Here is a 17,263-nt window from a genome sequence, read left to right on the forward strand (position 1 = left end):
GCTTTTGTGGTCAGACATGGGTTTCATTTTAGCTTTTTTTTTTATTCTAGACAACTGGCTTTAGGTGAAGAAAAGAGCCTCTTTATTCCTGTTGTGAAAGGACATGTTCAGTATGTCAGCTAGTTACCACCCATCCCCACTGAGGGCCTGAGTATTGATGGGAATCACTGTTAGATGGTTCTGCCTCCTTCTGGACATCCAGTTCAGTCTGAAATGATCTAGACAATGCAGAGTGCAGGTTGCATGTTTTGGCACTGTGGGCTGACAACGTTCCTGCAGTTTGGCTTTTGTGTGCCACACACAAAAGCATTGATTATTACAGCCAGGCCCAACTGCAAACCAACCTTTATTTTGGCCATTAGCATAAAGAGAGCTGAGGTGTTAAAAGAAAGCAGCATGACCGGAGCAGATAAATATCTAACCTTGGCAACAGGATGTATCCAATGTTAATTATTCCAATATAATTGACTTTTACATTGGCTGCGACATACAAACCAATCCTTAAATGTATTCAGTCCTTCTCCATGAGGTTTGCTCACTGCAGCATTGTCCACATGACGGTCCACATCCTGGGTGTTGCCATCTTTAGTCCATGGGGACTTTTTTCCTGGGAGCCAGTGGCCTGAATCTCAAATGCTTTGTGACTCACCATGCTGGAAATATGACATTCTAGCATTTTTGATTGGCTGAGGTTCCCATTAGCGTGGATTTCTATTTGAACTATTACGTAAAAGCCGAATTGCAGACAAAATAAAATGATTACTTAAAGACCTAGGAGGTTCATCTGCTCAGAAAAAGGGTTATCTGAGTACACCTGATCAGCTGAACTCCATCCCATCTTCTTTAGAAGCGTCACAGCACTTTTAATAAAAATCATTTTGTTAACGTTTTCTAGTGCAGACCGATCTCTAACCTTGAACAGCAAGAGGTTTACTTCAGTTTTGAAATAGTGGAAAAGATATTCAGATTGTCCATCACTAAATTCAGCTCTTTAGTATCCACAAGGCTAGTGTAGCCTTGAGTAGATACATGTTTCTGGGCATTGATTAGTATCCATACTAATCTGAAACCTGATTCATTATACAGTTTCAAGTATTGAATATTCTGCCTAATAATATATCATGCAGGAAGTACAAAATGTCTAAAATATTACATATGAGAGGACCGCATTGTGCATCTGCCAGTGCACCATAACCAGTTGCTAAATGTTTTATTTTGTATTGTAATCATCACTTAGATGAATTATGGCTTGCACACAGTCTAGAGTCTGTTGCAAATAATGCAACACACCAGGCATTTTTGTTAAAACAAAACAAAAGGCTGACTGGAGCAGCTTTTTTTGCTGATATAAAAGCTGATAATTAGGGATCCAAGCGCCAAAGGTGCTTATTATTCTCATATGTTAGTCTGATTCTGCAACACAACATGGCGTGGAACAAAGACCGTGAGTCTAAAATAAAACGCCAAGTAATGTCAAAATTCTCTGATTTTACTTCCCCGGATTCTTTAGCTAGGTTCGAATTTGATTAAAATGAAATTCTCATATATAATGTAACAGAGTTTCAGACTGTAAGTGGATTTAGGATCATAACCTAGTTGATAAATAAAAAAAAAATATGGCTGCCATGGACCAATCAGCTTTTATATATCTGGGTTGGAGCTGAGGTATTGTTAAGAAACCTAAACAGTGTGTTCATCTGCATTCTCGGTAAAACTGTACCCATGAACTGGCTACTAGGGGCACTGTTTTTAATAAAAGGACCACCTAGATAGCAGCTCTGTTTAATAGTATTATTAATAATAGGGCGGTGGTAACTCAAGTGATTAAGGCTTGACTGGAAGGTTCAAACCCTAGCACTGCCACCGTTGGGACCTTAAGCAAAACCCCCCAACCCACCCTGCTCCAGGGGACTTGCATCATAGCTGACCCTCTGCTCTGACCCCAACCCCCAAGGATGGGATATGTGAAGAATGTATATGTGACAAATAAAGACACCTTAACTTATTATTAATAGTTTTCCTCCTAAGAGTATTACATGTTGTAATTTCGGGCTGTGGTAGTAAAAACCGAAAAGAATGGAGTGATTTTGCATCTTGACAGCATTTAGTCTGTCTGACTATCAGTTAGGGCTGCAACTATCAGTTGTTGGTTTGCAAATATTATGACGAATAATGGCCTAAATATAAGGACAGGACAGGCTCAAGATTTAATGTTTTATTAAAAGAAAAGCAGCAGCAGCAGAATTCAGATCTTCATTGGGATATTAAATCTACCGTAGGAGCTACATACGTGCTTCATAATCAGATCATAAATTTGTTTACTGCAGATTGCATAAGTGAAATCATTACTCCTAGCCAACTATGAACAAGCCAAACCAAAATGCTTTAGATAGAAACAAAATAGTTAGATTTTTCCTGTTAACTGCATAACAAGGGTTAATGGGGGTGATTTGACACAAATATCATCAATAAATGTCTTTTAAATATGATCTGATTTCTAATATTTAAGAAATATAGTATTCCTAACAATAACATCTACAAAAATATATTAGCTAATACTGCTGAAAAGGGAAATATTACAGCTTAACAATATTTATGAAGATGTTAAGACGAGAATTATTTCTAAAATCAGAAAAGCAATTGCTTCCAATCAGTATTGTTTGTCAGAGTTCATGTTTTCAGGATTTTATTACAAAAATGTAGAAAATCCTTTGCAGATCTGTCTAAATATTTTGATGTTTCACCATAAAATCCATTAAAGATGTATTATTTGTACTTTTCAAGCTGTGAAATACAGAAACAGAGATTTAGTGATGATAAATGATGTGTTTGTTTTCAGATTCATTTTCGAACATGGTAGTTATCTAGCACTGAATTATACAGTTGCAATCAACTAAACCCCCCACCCCCAAGAAACTGGGCTTTCCCCTTTCACCACATACAGAATTGGCTTTAACAATATGGCTGCCATGTTGTGCCACGAAGCTAACTAGTACAGCGTCACTGTTTGTCTACATCTGTATTCAAATAACCTGATTACTTTTAAAGTTGTTATCATCGAAGCCTCATCAAAACACAGCTCTTGCACTTGCGAGTCGTCAGTCAGGCTCAAGGGCGGGTGGCGTCTATGCTAATGATGGCACTTCTGTACTTGAGTGGTGATTAGCTTCTGTTTTGTGAAGCTAAACATCATATTCAGTTCTAGAGAGGTAGTAGTTTCAACCGTTATTCATCTGCAGTTGAGCTGCCCTGTCTGGATGGAGGAACGGATGCTTATGCAGTATTATTTATTTCAATTGACCTCTGGTTTGTGTTCTGCAATAAACAGGGAAATTGTGAGAAATTAGTGATCAATATGTGTAACTAAAGTGAGATAAATGTCATGCATAGAGAGAGCGAGAGCGAGACAGACTGACACAGAGAGAGCGCGAGAGAGACTGACACACACACACACACACAGAGAAAGAGAGAGAGACTGACAGAGAGAGAGAAATAATTTTTTGTTGTTGTAATTATCACAAGTGGTCAAGAACAGGCAAGTCATCATTAAGCTTGGGTGTGTGTTTGATAGTACAGAGCTGTGTGTGTTTGATGCAACAGTGTGTGTGAGGGAACGTTGGTGCGCTTTGTTGGACACATAAACATGGTGAGTCAGGTTGTCCTGAACTACTGCGAAGGTCTCCTGTGTTTCTCCAGTCAGACACTAACTGGGAGCGAGTTAGCTCAGGGTCAGTGTTTGCTGTGTCTTTGCTGATTTGGAGGCCATCAGATGCAGTGTGCTGCCTCTGTCTTGTGTCCTACGATGTTTTCTCATTAAGTAGATTTAATCAGTGTTTGCTGCGGTTCTGTTGTAAATGAAGCTATTACGAAACAGGAACCAGGTTTCACAAAGCATAACACATACTGTGAAAACCGGCATATGTAATAATTATTCTGCTCTTTGGAAGGTCAACAAAGTTCCACCCAATGATAGTAAATATAAAGACTGTTGGATAGGTAAACTGTACTTACAATCAAGGCTATTAATATGTGGACACTGCCATAGTTAATGATATTTAAGCTGTCCACCACAGTATAATGGACTGTCAAATTGAACGCAGGTTAAAGTATTTCGAACTGAATTATGTTTTATTTTAAATTATGAATTATATTCACTTTACACTTGAATTATTATTTACAGCTTCTTTACAACCAAATCCAGTGAACGGTCCTTTTTAAGGTACCAACAGTATGTTATTTCCTCAGTATTTCATTTAGGTGTAAGTAGATAAAAGGTTCAGTGTTGATTTTCAAGTGTAGCATTTGGAATCTGTTGTTGATAACCCTTGATATGAAGTCCGAAAAACCTCCACTGCCAGGCATGCAAGCCATCATTAGGTTCAATCTTAACAAATCCATCAGAGATGGCAGAAATATTAGGTTTGACCAAATCAAATGTTCAGTACATTGTTAAAGGAAGGAATGCAGAGAGTCCATGCCGTTGAGGATGGCACAAGAATTCTTTCCCTGATAACACAGAGGAATGAGGACGACACAAAAATCAAGAAAGCCTTTCAGTAGAGCAAATGCAGAGGGTTTACTGCATGATGTAAAACATCAATAAGCCTCAAACACCAGATTACAGTTTCTCAAAAAACATAAAGGAACCACAAGAGACAAAGATCAACTTGTATCAGAAGAGGTGAGTATAAAGAAAGGAAGGATTTGCTCATGATCTGAAGAATACCACCACGTCTTATGGCATGTCTGCTAGTGAATCCGGTTCCCTTGATGTTGATGTGCTTACATTCAGCCAAATGCTTCAGAATTTATTGGACATTGCAGCACTGTCCAAATACACAATTTCCATGCCATTCCAGGCCAAGAAGCAACCGAAGACTCTTTAAAGGCAAAGAAGTGGAATGTTCTGCAATGGCCAAGTCAGTCATTTGACCTGAATCCAATTGAGCTTTCACTTCACTTCCAGATAAGTTCTGATAGTTTGTCCTATTAAAAATAAAACCTTCGCCAGATTTAGCTGTAAACAGTCTCAAATTAAAACTTAAAGTCTGCATCTAGAGCTCATATTCATCATTTAGTTTCAACACAATTATGCACTCAGACAGCTAAAATAATGTGAATGTCCAAATATTTATGGACCCAGACGGATCGTATTTTGGGTTATAGTCAGTTTGCCTGCTATTAGACGCATTCTTCATATCTAATGTAATGATGGCACGTAGTGAGTGAAGGGCTATGGTGTGGTTAAATTGGTACAATTATGTAACCTCGGCAACCAGTTAAGCCAGCATCGAAGGGTTTGTTCTGGAACTTGAGGTTTCGGTAGAACCCGGTTTAAGTCAAGCCCAGGACCAGATATCTCAAACACCAGGTTTAGTCCACAAAGGCAAGGGGGCTTCACTGAGTCAAATCCAGTATGTTAAACAGGCTGGAAAAACAAACTACAGCACTCCGGTCTGTGTTTTCTAAAGGAGCTAGGAGGCATGTAGCATAGTTGTTAGCGGCTCACCGTTAGCCAGTGTCAGCGAGTGGACCTATCAGGTGTTTGGTATATCAGATCTGAGTGTTTAAAGGGATTAACTAGTCTGGGCTCTGTGCTCTCTGTCTCAGGTTTCCCTTGTCATGTACTTTAATTCAGTTAGGCTGAGCAAAGATGAGCAGGTATGAAGCTGTACACCTACACAGCTGTGTCTATACTCTGTGTCTATACGTGTGTGTGTGTGTGTGTGTGTGTGTGAGAAAGAGTGAGAGAGATTAAATTTATCCGGTTGCATGTTTGGAAGAGATCCAGGAGCAGATTCTTAATGGGTGACTGACCCCGATGCAGAGAACACTGGGTCTGCGTGTGTCTGCGTGCGTGTGTCTGCGTGTGTCTGCGTGTGTCTGCACACCTGTCAACCTTTTGTGCATTGTGTGTAGAAACTCCACATTTCAGCATGTAATAAGTTAGTAATAAGTCCTAAAATTAAGTGTAAAATCATTTTAATGGTTATGATTCTCTCTCTGTCTCTCTCCCCCCACCCCCTGTCCTCTTGGTCTCTCTCCCTGTCCTCTCTGTCTTTCTCTCTCTCTCTCTCTCTCTGCCTCTTTCCCTCTCTCCCTGTCATCCCTGTCTTCCTGTCTCTCTCTCTCTCTCTCTCTCTCTCTCTCTCTCTCTCTCTCCCTCTCTCATTTTGTGTGTCTGTATGTGGTTGTGTCTGTGTGATCGCGTGTGTGTATATATATATATGTCTCTGTCTGAGCTTGTGAGGTGTGTGTGTGTGTGTCTCTGTGTCTCTAGCTTCAGGAGCTGCAAATTATTTGACACGTAGCCTGCTGTGTGTGTATATTTGTGTCCTTGTGCTGGAGTGTGTAGAGCTCTGTCTCCCGCTTGTTTCTTCACCTCGGTTCAGGTGTGGCTTCAGGAGGTACAGCTGCATCATGCTGCGTGATGTGAATAAACGACTGTATTGCACTTGAGTTGATCTCTTCAGTTTGAGCTGAATTATTATTTGGAGTTTTTGGATAGAATGCAATTTTCCCAGATCTGGAAAGAATGATCATTACATCCTAACAATTTACCCTGAGAAATAGTGTTATTTGTAGTATTGTCTAATGCAGTAATAAATACTTGTTTTGATTTTTAACGCAATAAGCTTTCTTTTACTGTAGAATCAAGGGGAAGGTGTACAAGACAGTGGTGAGACCGGCTATGCTGTATGGTTTAGAGACTGTCACTGAGGAAGAGACAGGAGTCAGAGCTGGAGGTAGCAGAGCTGAAGATGTTGAGGTTCTCTTTGGGAGTGACAAGGTTGGACAGGATTAGGAATGAGTACATCAGAGGGACAGCTCATGTTGGACGTTTGGGGGACAAAGTTAGGGAGGACAGATTAGGATGGTTTGGACATGTTCAGAGGTGGGAGAGTGAGTATATTGGTAGGAGAATGTTGGACATGGAGCTGCCAGGAGGGGGCAAAGAGGAAGGCCAAAGAGGAGGTGTATGGATGTAATAAATGAGGATATGAAGCTAGTGGGTGCAAGTGTTGAGGATGAAGAAGATAGGGATAGGTGGAGAGAGATGATTCGCTGTGGTGACCCCTGAAGGGAAAAGCCGAAAGAAGAAGAAGCAGCTTTCTTTTACTGTAATATTATATGTTTTATTTCACTGCTTTGGTCGTGATGTCCTTTATGATGTCTCTTATTTCCAAAAGATCCAAAATGAAGAAAGTGTACAAGCTTAATGTTGTAGCAATCTCAGACAAGCAGGAGAGTGACTAATCACGGTGCCGCTATTCAGTATATCCACTCGACTGCGAGGGCAATATTGCGTATATACAGTTCAAACAGTGCCACATTTTATGGTAAAGTCATTTTCAGAAATGAGACATACATTTTTCATTTCATTTTCACCTCCAGCTTTTGTGCTTTTAAATGGTTAATTAATACCATGATCAAAACCATAACACCTCTCTAGCTAATAGCGTAAAATGTTCGCCACAGACACACTGCCAACACAAAATAAACCCCACTCAATTCATCTGTCCAGTGCTCAAGCTGTGAAAGCGTATATTATTCATGCATCGTATGATGCACCTTGTGTACCATGGAAACAAGTGCCTGTGAGTGAAAAACACATCCTAGGTTATAATGAGGACATTCTCAGGGTTTATTTGGGATGCACTTGCTTTTTTTATTTTTCCATGCATAAATATTTAAAATTTCATGTAAAATGGTTGTTTTGTTTTTCATGGTTGTTTTCAATGTTTCCTTTCTAATATTCATGCTGCATGTTTGTACCAAGCTCTACCCACAAAATGCTGAGGAGACGTTGAAGGAATTTTAGTTGGTCTATGGTGTGTTTGTGTGTGTGTGTGTGGGCGTGTCTGCAGTTTAAGGCGTGCCTCTTCCTCTGCTGCAGTCCACTGCTGCAGTCCCACCCTCTGCCCCTCGTCTTACTCGGGGATGTAGGTAGCATTCTGCTTATTAGCACAGTGAGTAAAAACAAACACAGCGGCTGAACAGATCCATATTGATTTGCTGTAATCAATCCCTGCCTCCTAATTTTGAGCTCAGCCAAGCAAAGGTTGTTGTCATAAGCAATCTTCACCTCCTTCCTCTAAGCAAAGCTTCCACTGGTATCCTCTACATGACGGTGATGATAAATGTTTGTTTGGGTTTTATATTCCTGTGCATCTTATTGTTGGGCGGCAGCAGGTGTGGTGTTGCGAAGTTACAAAGAGCTTGAGTAATCAAACACAGCAGAACGGCTGTGTGTGTGTGTGCGTGAGGATATGATGAAGCGATGTTGCTGGAGATGCTTAAATTCTCCTGACGCTGCTGTAAAATATGATTGTTTAAGCGTGTATGATAAGCAAGGAATATAACTCGACAGGGTGTGATGTTACGGGAAAATCATAAGTGACTGTTTGGAATGGTTTAGCCTGACTTATTGTTACCACCCTGACGATGAAACAAGTTACTTCCTGTTATCACTTGCATTATAGTAGCTATAAACAGTCATTCCCACACCAGCCTTTCTTAAAAATCCCCCCTTAAAATTGCAAATGGCTGCTCCTCTGTCCTGAAGGTAGCTTTAAGGACCGCAAATACTATAGAATGTGACACTGGAGACTCCTTCCATAAATGTTCACAGAAAATGTTTCCATATCTTTGCATATATTTTTTTTTTTTTTGTAAATCTATTTGTTTTGTGGAGCATCCCATGTAAATCTCTATGTAGAAATGATGTATAAGACCGAGGGCATTAATATAAACCTGTGATTTTCTGTATGGTGATGTTCGTTAAACCTTGATGATGCTCACGCCTCATTGTGGTTAAGTAATTAGCGTTTATTTCGTTGCGTGACTGAATTGTGTGACTCATCATTTTTATTGGATCAGGATCGCTTGATTTATTTATTTTTTCCAGTCTTCTATCCATTGAACAAGTCATGATTAAGAAATCAGGAAAGCCTAGCAAAGCATAATGTTCATATACAAGATGCTTATGCATTACAGGTCTAACGTATCTGTATATTTTAATGCTCTGGATATATATATCTGGTTATGGATTTTGGTTGGTTTATGTATTTTACTCAGATGTGAAAATGCAGTGTCATTGTGAAGAGTGAATTCAGGCTCTGACGGTTTCTCAACCTCAGCTACCTCGCTCACGGTCGTCATTAGTCTCAACTAATGGTGTGCATGGGAAAGTTTTTGTAAATTAGCAGCAAAAACGAAAAATAGTGCAGCTATTTGTATTTATGTTCATGTGCAGTCTGGATAATGTGCTTCCATTTGCTTACACCTCTAATATACTTGCATATGACGTGCATAAAATTACTGATGGATGCAGCTTATTTTGTTTTTGTAAGAAATAATGTCAGTAATCACTTTTTTATTTAAAGAAATATATATTGTAAACATAATTTCTGTGGGAAATGTGCCAGCTACTATGATCCCACTAATTTTAAACAGCAGGTTCAGGGTTTTGGTTTGGGAAGAGAGCTGATCCTGACTCAATACATGTTCTATGTGGTTGTTTGTTAAATTTGTTTGCAGCTTGGACCAGCAAAGGATACCTGAGAGGCGAGGCGGGGCATGAGTTTTAGCAAGAATAGCCTCTTTTGTGCTCAAGATTTTTAGACTAGCAACAGAGAGAAAAGGGAGGCAGGTGGAGGGTGTTATGGTGCTGCATATCTAATACATACAACTGAGTCACTCAGGAGTCAGCGTCAGAGCCGCATCCATCCTATTGTTTAAAACGCAGGCTGTGAGGAGAGCGACGCCTCACCCCGATCAGCTCGGCTGCATAAATGACATCATCTCCAGCCAATCGCCTCGTCCCATCTCTATCTGTTGAGCCAAAGATACAGTACAGTATGACTGTGAGATTTAGGATGTTGCCCAGTCTCCTGGTGGCTATTTATAGTCACCCAGTTTCCACGTCAGCAGAAAAGTCTCCAGATATTGATTCACAATCAGGCTGTGTGCATTTAATTGGCTTTCTCAGGCTGTGTAAAGGTGCTAAATCAGTTTTTGGCTCATGCTATCTTTGGATTTGTGTTGGCATATCTGTTAAATACCATCATATCGATCAGTTCAAAATTGTTGCGTTCTTGCTGCGACACTTTTGGGAAGCTCAGATCAGCACTGCTGCCTGCATTACCTAATGCACAGGTAACGGCAAAACGAGCACCCCTGTGAATTTTTAATATGTTTCCTTGAACAATACAGACATTTTTGGGCTCTGCATGTTCTCCTGAAACCAACTACAGACAGACTAAATGCAACATGTCTGTACACTCATATACACTCTCTTGTTCTGTTTACCTAAAGTACTGCAGTCATTTAATGATGATTTTAAAATCAGCGATGAGGTTTAACACATGATTTGTAGAAATTCCTGGATTTATTTCAATGCCAAAAACACCTCATTAGAACCCCTAACCCCGCCCCCAAAAAAAGATCACCACTGTGTTCATGCCACAGCTGATTTACATTTAGAAGCACCTACGAAACTCTATAAAAGCTTAGAGAGCTGAATGTCAAAATCAGGACAGTGGAAGAGCATCTCCCAAACAGTGTGTGCTAAATTTTCCAGTAATGCAGCTCAGCCACTACAGAGCATCAGAGCCCCCCTGAGTGGACATATCACAGGGTGGTCCAGGGTCTTCTCCAATTACCTACTATTTACTTTGGACTTGCAAAAGTTAACCAAATTGACAAATAAAACTTTTTCATGCTTGGATGAGAAGGAGCAAACTTGGCTTTATTGCAGTAAGACGTCTCTCAGCAACAAAAACAACAAAATGACACGCAAAAGACATGAAGCGCCAGGCTCGGGGCGGTCAAGTGCAACGTCCTGCAGAAATATCCCATCTATTTATCCTCCCATTACCTGGCAACTCCTACTGTTTATCTTGCGTACCTTCTTAGAATTGACACCCTTTAAAAACAATCCCCTTATTTTATAAATCAGTCTATCTTTTTACTTTAACTGAAGAATATTTTATTTTAAGTTACTAACCTTTATTTACTATTTTTCTTTAAGTGATGCTCTACTTATTCATTATTACATTGTGAGGATTTGGTTACCTGACATGTAGTTTTTCCATAAAATAAGGGAAGAAGATCTACATACAGTTTTTCCCCCATCAACCTTTTTGAAACCATGACCTGATATTTGAATAATGATGCTATAGTCTATACTCTCTCTCTTTTTGTTCCTCTCTGTCTGTTTAACCATAAATTTCCTCTATCAAATACTTAAACAATATCATTTATCCTTTATTATCATCAGATTCAAGGCCATAGTTTTAACACAACTGTGTTTAACTGCCATTTATTCTTTTTATACAATGAATATGTAATCTGATCAAATTTGGTTAATAAACGAGGCATGAGACAGAGCTACCTGACGTTTTATGGACATTTCTGCTTCTCTGATATTTTTTTATTCTTATTTAAATCTTTTCATTTTTATTTGACTTTGAATATTTTACCTGGTCTCACCTAAAATGGGAAAAACCCATGTGCATACACTGATCAGGCATAACATTACGATCAGTGAGAGGTGAAGTAGGTAACACTGATCTCCTCATCATGGCACCTGTTAGTGGGTGGGATATATTAGGCAGCAAGTGAACATTTTGTCCTCAAAGTTGAAAGTGGAAAAATGGGCAAGTGTAAGGATTTGAGCGAGTTTGACAAGGGCCAAATTGTGATGGCTAGACGACTGGATCAGAGCATCTCCAAAACTGCAGCTCTTGTGGGGTGTTCCCGGTCTGCAGTGGTCAGTATCTATCAAAAGTGGTCCAAGGAAGGAACAGTGGTGAACCGGCAACAGGGTCATGGGCGGCCAAGGCTCACTGATGCATGTGGGGAGTGAAGGACCGTGTGACTCGATCCAACAGATGAGCTACTGTTGCTCAAATTGCTGAAGAAGTTAATGCTGGCTCTGATAGAAAGGTGACAGAATACACAGTGCAGGACGGGTCAGGGCTGTTCTGGCAGCAAACCGGTGACCAACACAATATTAGGCAGGTGGTCATTGTTATATAAGCACCTTATATCCTTAGTTTTTGCCCATTCAGCGCCGAACCTGCTTTGCAACTGAAGTCTTGCAGATTATTCTTGCTTCTTCTAAACGGGTAAATCTTATTTTGTTAGCGCTACTTGCTGTAGCTCACGCGTTATCCGCTTGCTTTAGCTCACACGTTACTTTGCTGTGTCAGTACGATGTTTTTACATTTGCCTCTGTTGTTATTGTTAATTCTTCTCCTAGTCTCGTATCTGCTGGCTAGGGCTCTAGCTGCTGAACCCAAGGCTGCTGCTAAGTTCCCATGTCTCACTCATATCCTGTTCTCAGCTTTCTAGCTTTCTGCATAATAGCCTACATATTCTTTACATATTCACCACTTATTTACCTACCCTACTCTTCCAGCATGGTTATTTATTTTTAGACTATTCTAATACTTCTTCTGGATAATATGGGTAATATAGCCTTAATGCTATAACTTGTAATCTGATGCATTTATGCTGTTATTAAATTGCTTAAGCACAGATTAAAATAAGTAAAGATAAAAAATTAAAATAAGTTCATTTTCAGAGAAATCTCAGCACTGCACACACACACACTTAACTTTTATTGCCATTTCTTTTGTTTAATCTGATTGCTTAGTTGCATTTGCTGTAAATTAAGGATTTCTTTAGGATTTTAGGATTAAAATTCATTAAAATAAATAAGCCATTTAAATCCATATATAATCCATATTTACAACTGAATGCATTACATACTCATCACCAATTATTCTATTTTAAGTAAATCAAATGAGGGTCACATTTAGTGAGTCTGCTATTATGTGAATTTGCACAACTAAGGAGCTCTCTTATGACTGGAATTTCATCACGTCTTGTATAAATCCTCCTGTGAATGATGTACAAATACATCATAGATTAAATGAGGCCCAATATGTTCGAACATGCAAATATGAAGACTCCAGGATTAAACAGGCTCCAACATATATGCCAAAATCTGTGATAACCAATTTTCTGCAGTCTTAATATGATGGAATTATGAAACAACAAACTTGCACACTTAAATTTGGAGGTTCCTCGTCTATTTTCTTGTCTACAGATTTGTTTTTAACATCTGTACAAAATTTACATGAGATTCTCATGGCTCTTCAACTCTTTCACTCTCCTTTTCCAAAAGTCATCCCTGTAGGTCTCGGGTGTCCCGGTGTCTCATGGCAAGGCCCCTTGAGTATAACATGACCAAATTGTGTTTGTTTTTGGTAGCTGATGAAATATAAACAGACATTGGAAGATGAGTAAGGTTTTTGGATCCTGCCATACAATGTTGACCTGAAAGCAAAAGTATGTCAAGGATGTCAAACTGTCCCTGATTCTATATTTAACTCCTCTGTGATTTCATCTAAGGTTGCTCTTCTCCTTCATGGTTGGAGTGATGCTTTTCCCGCTAATTAAAGATGACCGTAGTCAGCAAGTTTACTGAAACAGACCTCTGATTATGTAATCAAGTTAAGGGTATGCTTTTGTAGGAAAATGATCAATAATAAGGGGTGGTGTGACGTGGCCCAAAGAGAAACAGAGTGACGTTTACCCTCCTGAAGTTGATCGTTTTCCTTTAACAGCACATCCCAAAGAGTTTTATTCCTCGTGTATCACAGCAATTTGCAAACCTTTATATTTTATAGTAACTAAACTATATGTCATACTTTGTAGTTTGTAGTTACACACAATGTAGTTAAACAAGCTCCTATTATTGCTTACCTTATAGCAGTCATTCCTTCATTAGCCTCTCGGTTTTCCTCTCTCTCTCTCTCTCTCTCTCTCTCTCTCTCTCTCTCTTAAACCTAATAAGACCAAGACACAGCTCGTCATGTTACACAGAAAGTGTAAAGACTTTCCTATGTTGGAAAGCATAAAGTTACAGCTTCACCTAATTTTCGTAAAGCACTGACATGCCTCCATTTAAATGAACAGGTTTTAAAGCAGATGGTACTACTGGGCCAGGATGAAATTAAAGTGTAATGCAATGAAAAGTGGGTGTGTCTTTATTAAAGTAGCACTGAGTTTCACCTAATACATGAATATGATTGGCTAGAAGTACAATTCCTCTGAATTTTGGAAGAACCTGTGCTGATAGAAGGAACTCTGTATTTATAGCCAATTAATTATAGTCGATTATTTTTTGTCAGTTATTATGCAGAGCTGATATCTAAATTGGTGTGTGTGTAAGTTTGAGTGTGGCATCGCTTCCTGTATATAACAGCACAGAGAAGTTTATGGTGATCCAGTTCTCCACCTCTGGTTACTGTTGGGAACGTCACTAAAAAAATGCTCGCCTTTGCTAAAGGGGACAAGAGACTGCTTGCTGCAATTACCACTAACTCTGTTTTCTCTCTCTCTCTCTCTCTCTCTCTCTCTATTTCACAGCTGAAACTTGAAGATCGATCCATTGTGCCTCGAGACTTTGTGCGCCGAATGAATTCAAATGTGAGTCACCCACTTATCACCTCGGTTTGTTAATTACACAGTGCCCAGTTCCCCCCCTGGCCTGTATCGGGTCTCGCTTCACGCTTTATAAATCAAGCTGTTCTCGGTTGTCAGACGTTAATAGACCTGATTTAATCCGCTGAGCGTCACAGATAAAATTGCTCGGGACTAATTTGCGGCCAGCTATTAGAGATTAAAGCATGTTATGGTACCGGTGTGACGAGGCTGTGTCGTTTGGGTCCTGCAGGATAAGCAGTGTGGTATAGTGACCAACATTAACACAGAGTGCGCTGTGAAGCTGGTGGGGACCAACTGCTGTTTATATCCCGTAAATAGTCGGGACCTGCAACACATCTGGGTAAGTTTTCTATATATTCAAATCTGATTTGCAAAAAATGATATACTCACTACCTACTTTATTAGAAATATAGAATGGTGTGAAAAAGTAAAAAACATTCAGTGGGCAGCTGTTATGTGGGTCTTCATGAAGAAAGAGGTTCAGAGGAAAACTTTGCCTGGTCTTTTTTCCAGTCCTAAACTGGTCTGTGCCAACTTTAGCTTCAGATCTTTGTTCTGAACCTGAACCTGGTACCTTGATCTGGTCTCCTGCTGCTTTAGCCCTCAGCCTCAATATGTTGTGCATTTTGAGATGCTTTTCTGCTCATAATGAGTGTAAAGAGTGGTTATTTGAGTTACCGTAATCATCTTGTCAGTCTGGCTAGAACTGCTCTGTCCATTCTCCTCTGATCTCTCTTACATACACTACCAGTCAAAAGTTTGGACACACCTTTTAATTCCGTGTTTTTTGTTTAGGGATTTATTTTCTACATTCTAGAACAATACTGGAGATTTCAAAACTCTGAAATAACACACATGGACTTAAGTAATCTATATGTAATGACAACAAAAAACAGTCAGTTGTTATTTTAAGACACGAAGGTCAGGTGTTCTGGAATAGTTCTCGCAAGAACAGTATTGTCAAGTGCATTTGCAAAACCCATCAAGCACCATGATGAAACTGGCTCACATGAAGACCATCCCAGTAAAGCAAGACCAAAACTGACCTCTGCTGCAGAGGAGAAGTTCATTTAGAGTTACCAGCCTCAGAAATCACCAATTAACAGCACCTCAGATTAGAGCCGTTATGAAGGCTTTACAGAGCATCAGTAGCAGACAATATCTCAATATCAACTGTTCAAACCAGATTATTGTGTATTTCGGCCGCCTTCAGCGTTGTTTTACAATGTAGAAAGAAATAAACATCAGGAAAGACCATGGAATTAGAAGATGTGTCCAAACTTTTGACTGGTAGTGTAATGTTTTATCATAGAAACTGTTCAATAGATCAACTAGTCTAATTAGAATGAGTTTAATTATATTCACCAAATCACAGTATTTACTTTTAGTGTTTAACAAAAGCTGACAAATTCTCCTCAATTATTCCAGTAGCATTCACTAAATGATTTTCCATTAACATTTTTAATGCATAACTGTTAAAATAATGTTCAGCTTGTAGAAATGATTTGCTGTCAGTGATTTTACTTCAGGTATTAGTTGCTTGGTTGAATGATTTCTTTTCAAATCTGTAAGCCAGGAAATAAGATAATCTTTGCTCATGGCTGTTCTTTCTCTCTTCTCCGATCCCCCTGTAGTCTTTTATGTATGGCGACTACATTGTGTATGACTTCTGGCTGGGGAAAGTGTATGACCTCAGCAATCGTATCATCCTGAAGCTGTCTAACGGCGCACGGTATACTCATTTATCCTTTCCTGTCCTTGTTTATTTGTTTTTGTCTTAATGCTCAGTGACTGATTTATCTTGACCATGCCTTGAATGCAGATGTCTTTCCCATCACTCTCTTCATCGTGTCTGCTGTGTGTGTAAAGCTTTAATCTTAATGTTCTTCTGTTGGAGTTACTGATTTTAATTAATGTAACAGACCTCATTAGATCTGGCATTAGAGAGAGATGTGGCATTTTCTGTGTGATGGTTTTTTAAAATGCTTTGTACAGATGTTCAATGAGTGAAGAAGATGGTGCCAAACTCTATGATGTTTACCCCCATGTCAGCGATTCGGTAAGAGCTCCTCTGGCTGATTTTCACAGATGATATCCTAGTGATTTTTAAAGCTTTTTGTGCTATTTTATTTTTTCCTACCTTGGTTATTGATAGGGATGAATCAATAGCATTTTTTCCTTTGACTAAGTAAGAATACAAGTACATGTGTTATGGTATGAATCAATACCGAAATTAGCATCTTATTTAGTTAGTACTTCTCAATCAGGGCCTCACAGAACAATTAATGTTAATTAATTAAACAATTAAAACAGAATGTATTGCCTTTATTAATGCCATTAGAAATTATGTGCGGCTAAACACTCAGGCTTATGTCATATGTGGCATTAAACCTGCTGGTATCAGAACATTTTTTTTTAATGAGTTTGAGTAAACCGACCAATGCCCAATAACAATATCGTTATTGATGCATCACCGAGCACCACAACACAATCGAACCCAATTCGGATTCATTGAAATAGAAAAACTTCGACTAAAAACCTGTGAAAGTCTCTAACCCTTTTTTGTATGAATGTCTCTGTATGCACTGTGTGCAGAATGTGCACTGTAGCATGTCTCTGGTCTGTTTTAAGTACTTTACATGTGTGCGTTAAATTAAAGCCACAACAGAGGACCTGCTACAAAATCTGCAATGGTTCATGTAGATGGTTTGAGTGGAGCCTCTAAATAGTGGCCATTGCTTGA

At 39.2% G+C, this 17,263-nt stretch overlaps 1 protein-coding gene across 1 annotated transcript in view; it reads left to right on the plus strand.

Annotated features, from left to right (window-relative positions):
- Positions 1–17,263, plus strand: part of ube2o (ubiquitin-conjugating enzyme E2O) — a 38,998-nt gene that overhangs the window by 1,168 nt on the left and 20,567 nt on the right. Inside the window, exons 2-5 of the mRNA XM_058404102.1 lie at positions 14,443–14,502; positions 14,750–14,860; positions 16,155–16,252; positions 16,516–16,579. Coding sequence (XP_058260085.1) covers positions 14,443–14,502; positions 14,750–14,860; positions 16,155–16,252; positions 16,516–16,579 — 333 coding nt within the window. The remainder of the gene's footprint in view (positions 1–14,442; positions 14,503–14,749; positions 14,861–16,154; positions 16,253–16,515; positions 16,580–17,263) is intronic.

The sequence above is a fragment of the Hemibagrus wyckioides genome, linkage group LG11, assembly GCF_019097595.1.
Source record: "Hemibagrus wyckioides isolate EC202008001 linkage group LG11, SWU_Hwy_1.0, whole genome shotgun sequence".
Taxonomy (NCBI): Eukaryota; Metazoa; Chordata; class Actinopteri; order Siluriformes; family Bagridae; genus Hemibagrus; species Hemibagrus wyckioides.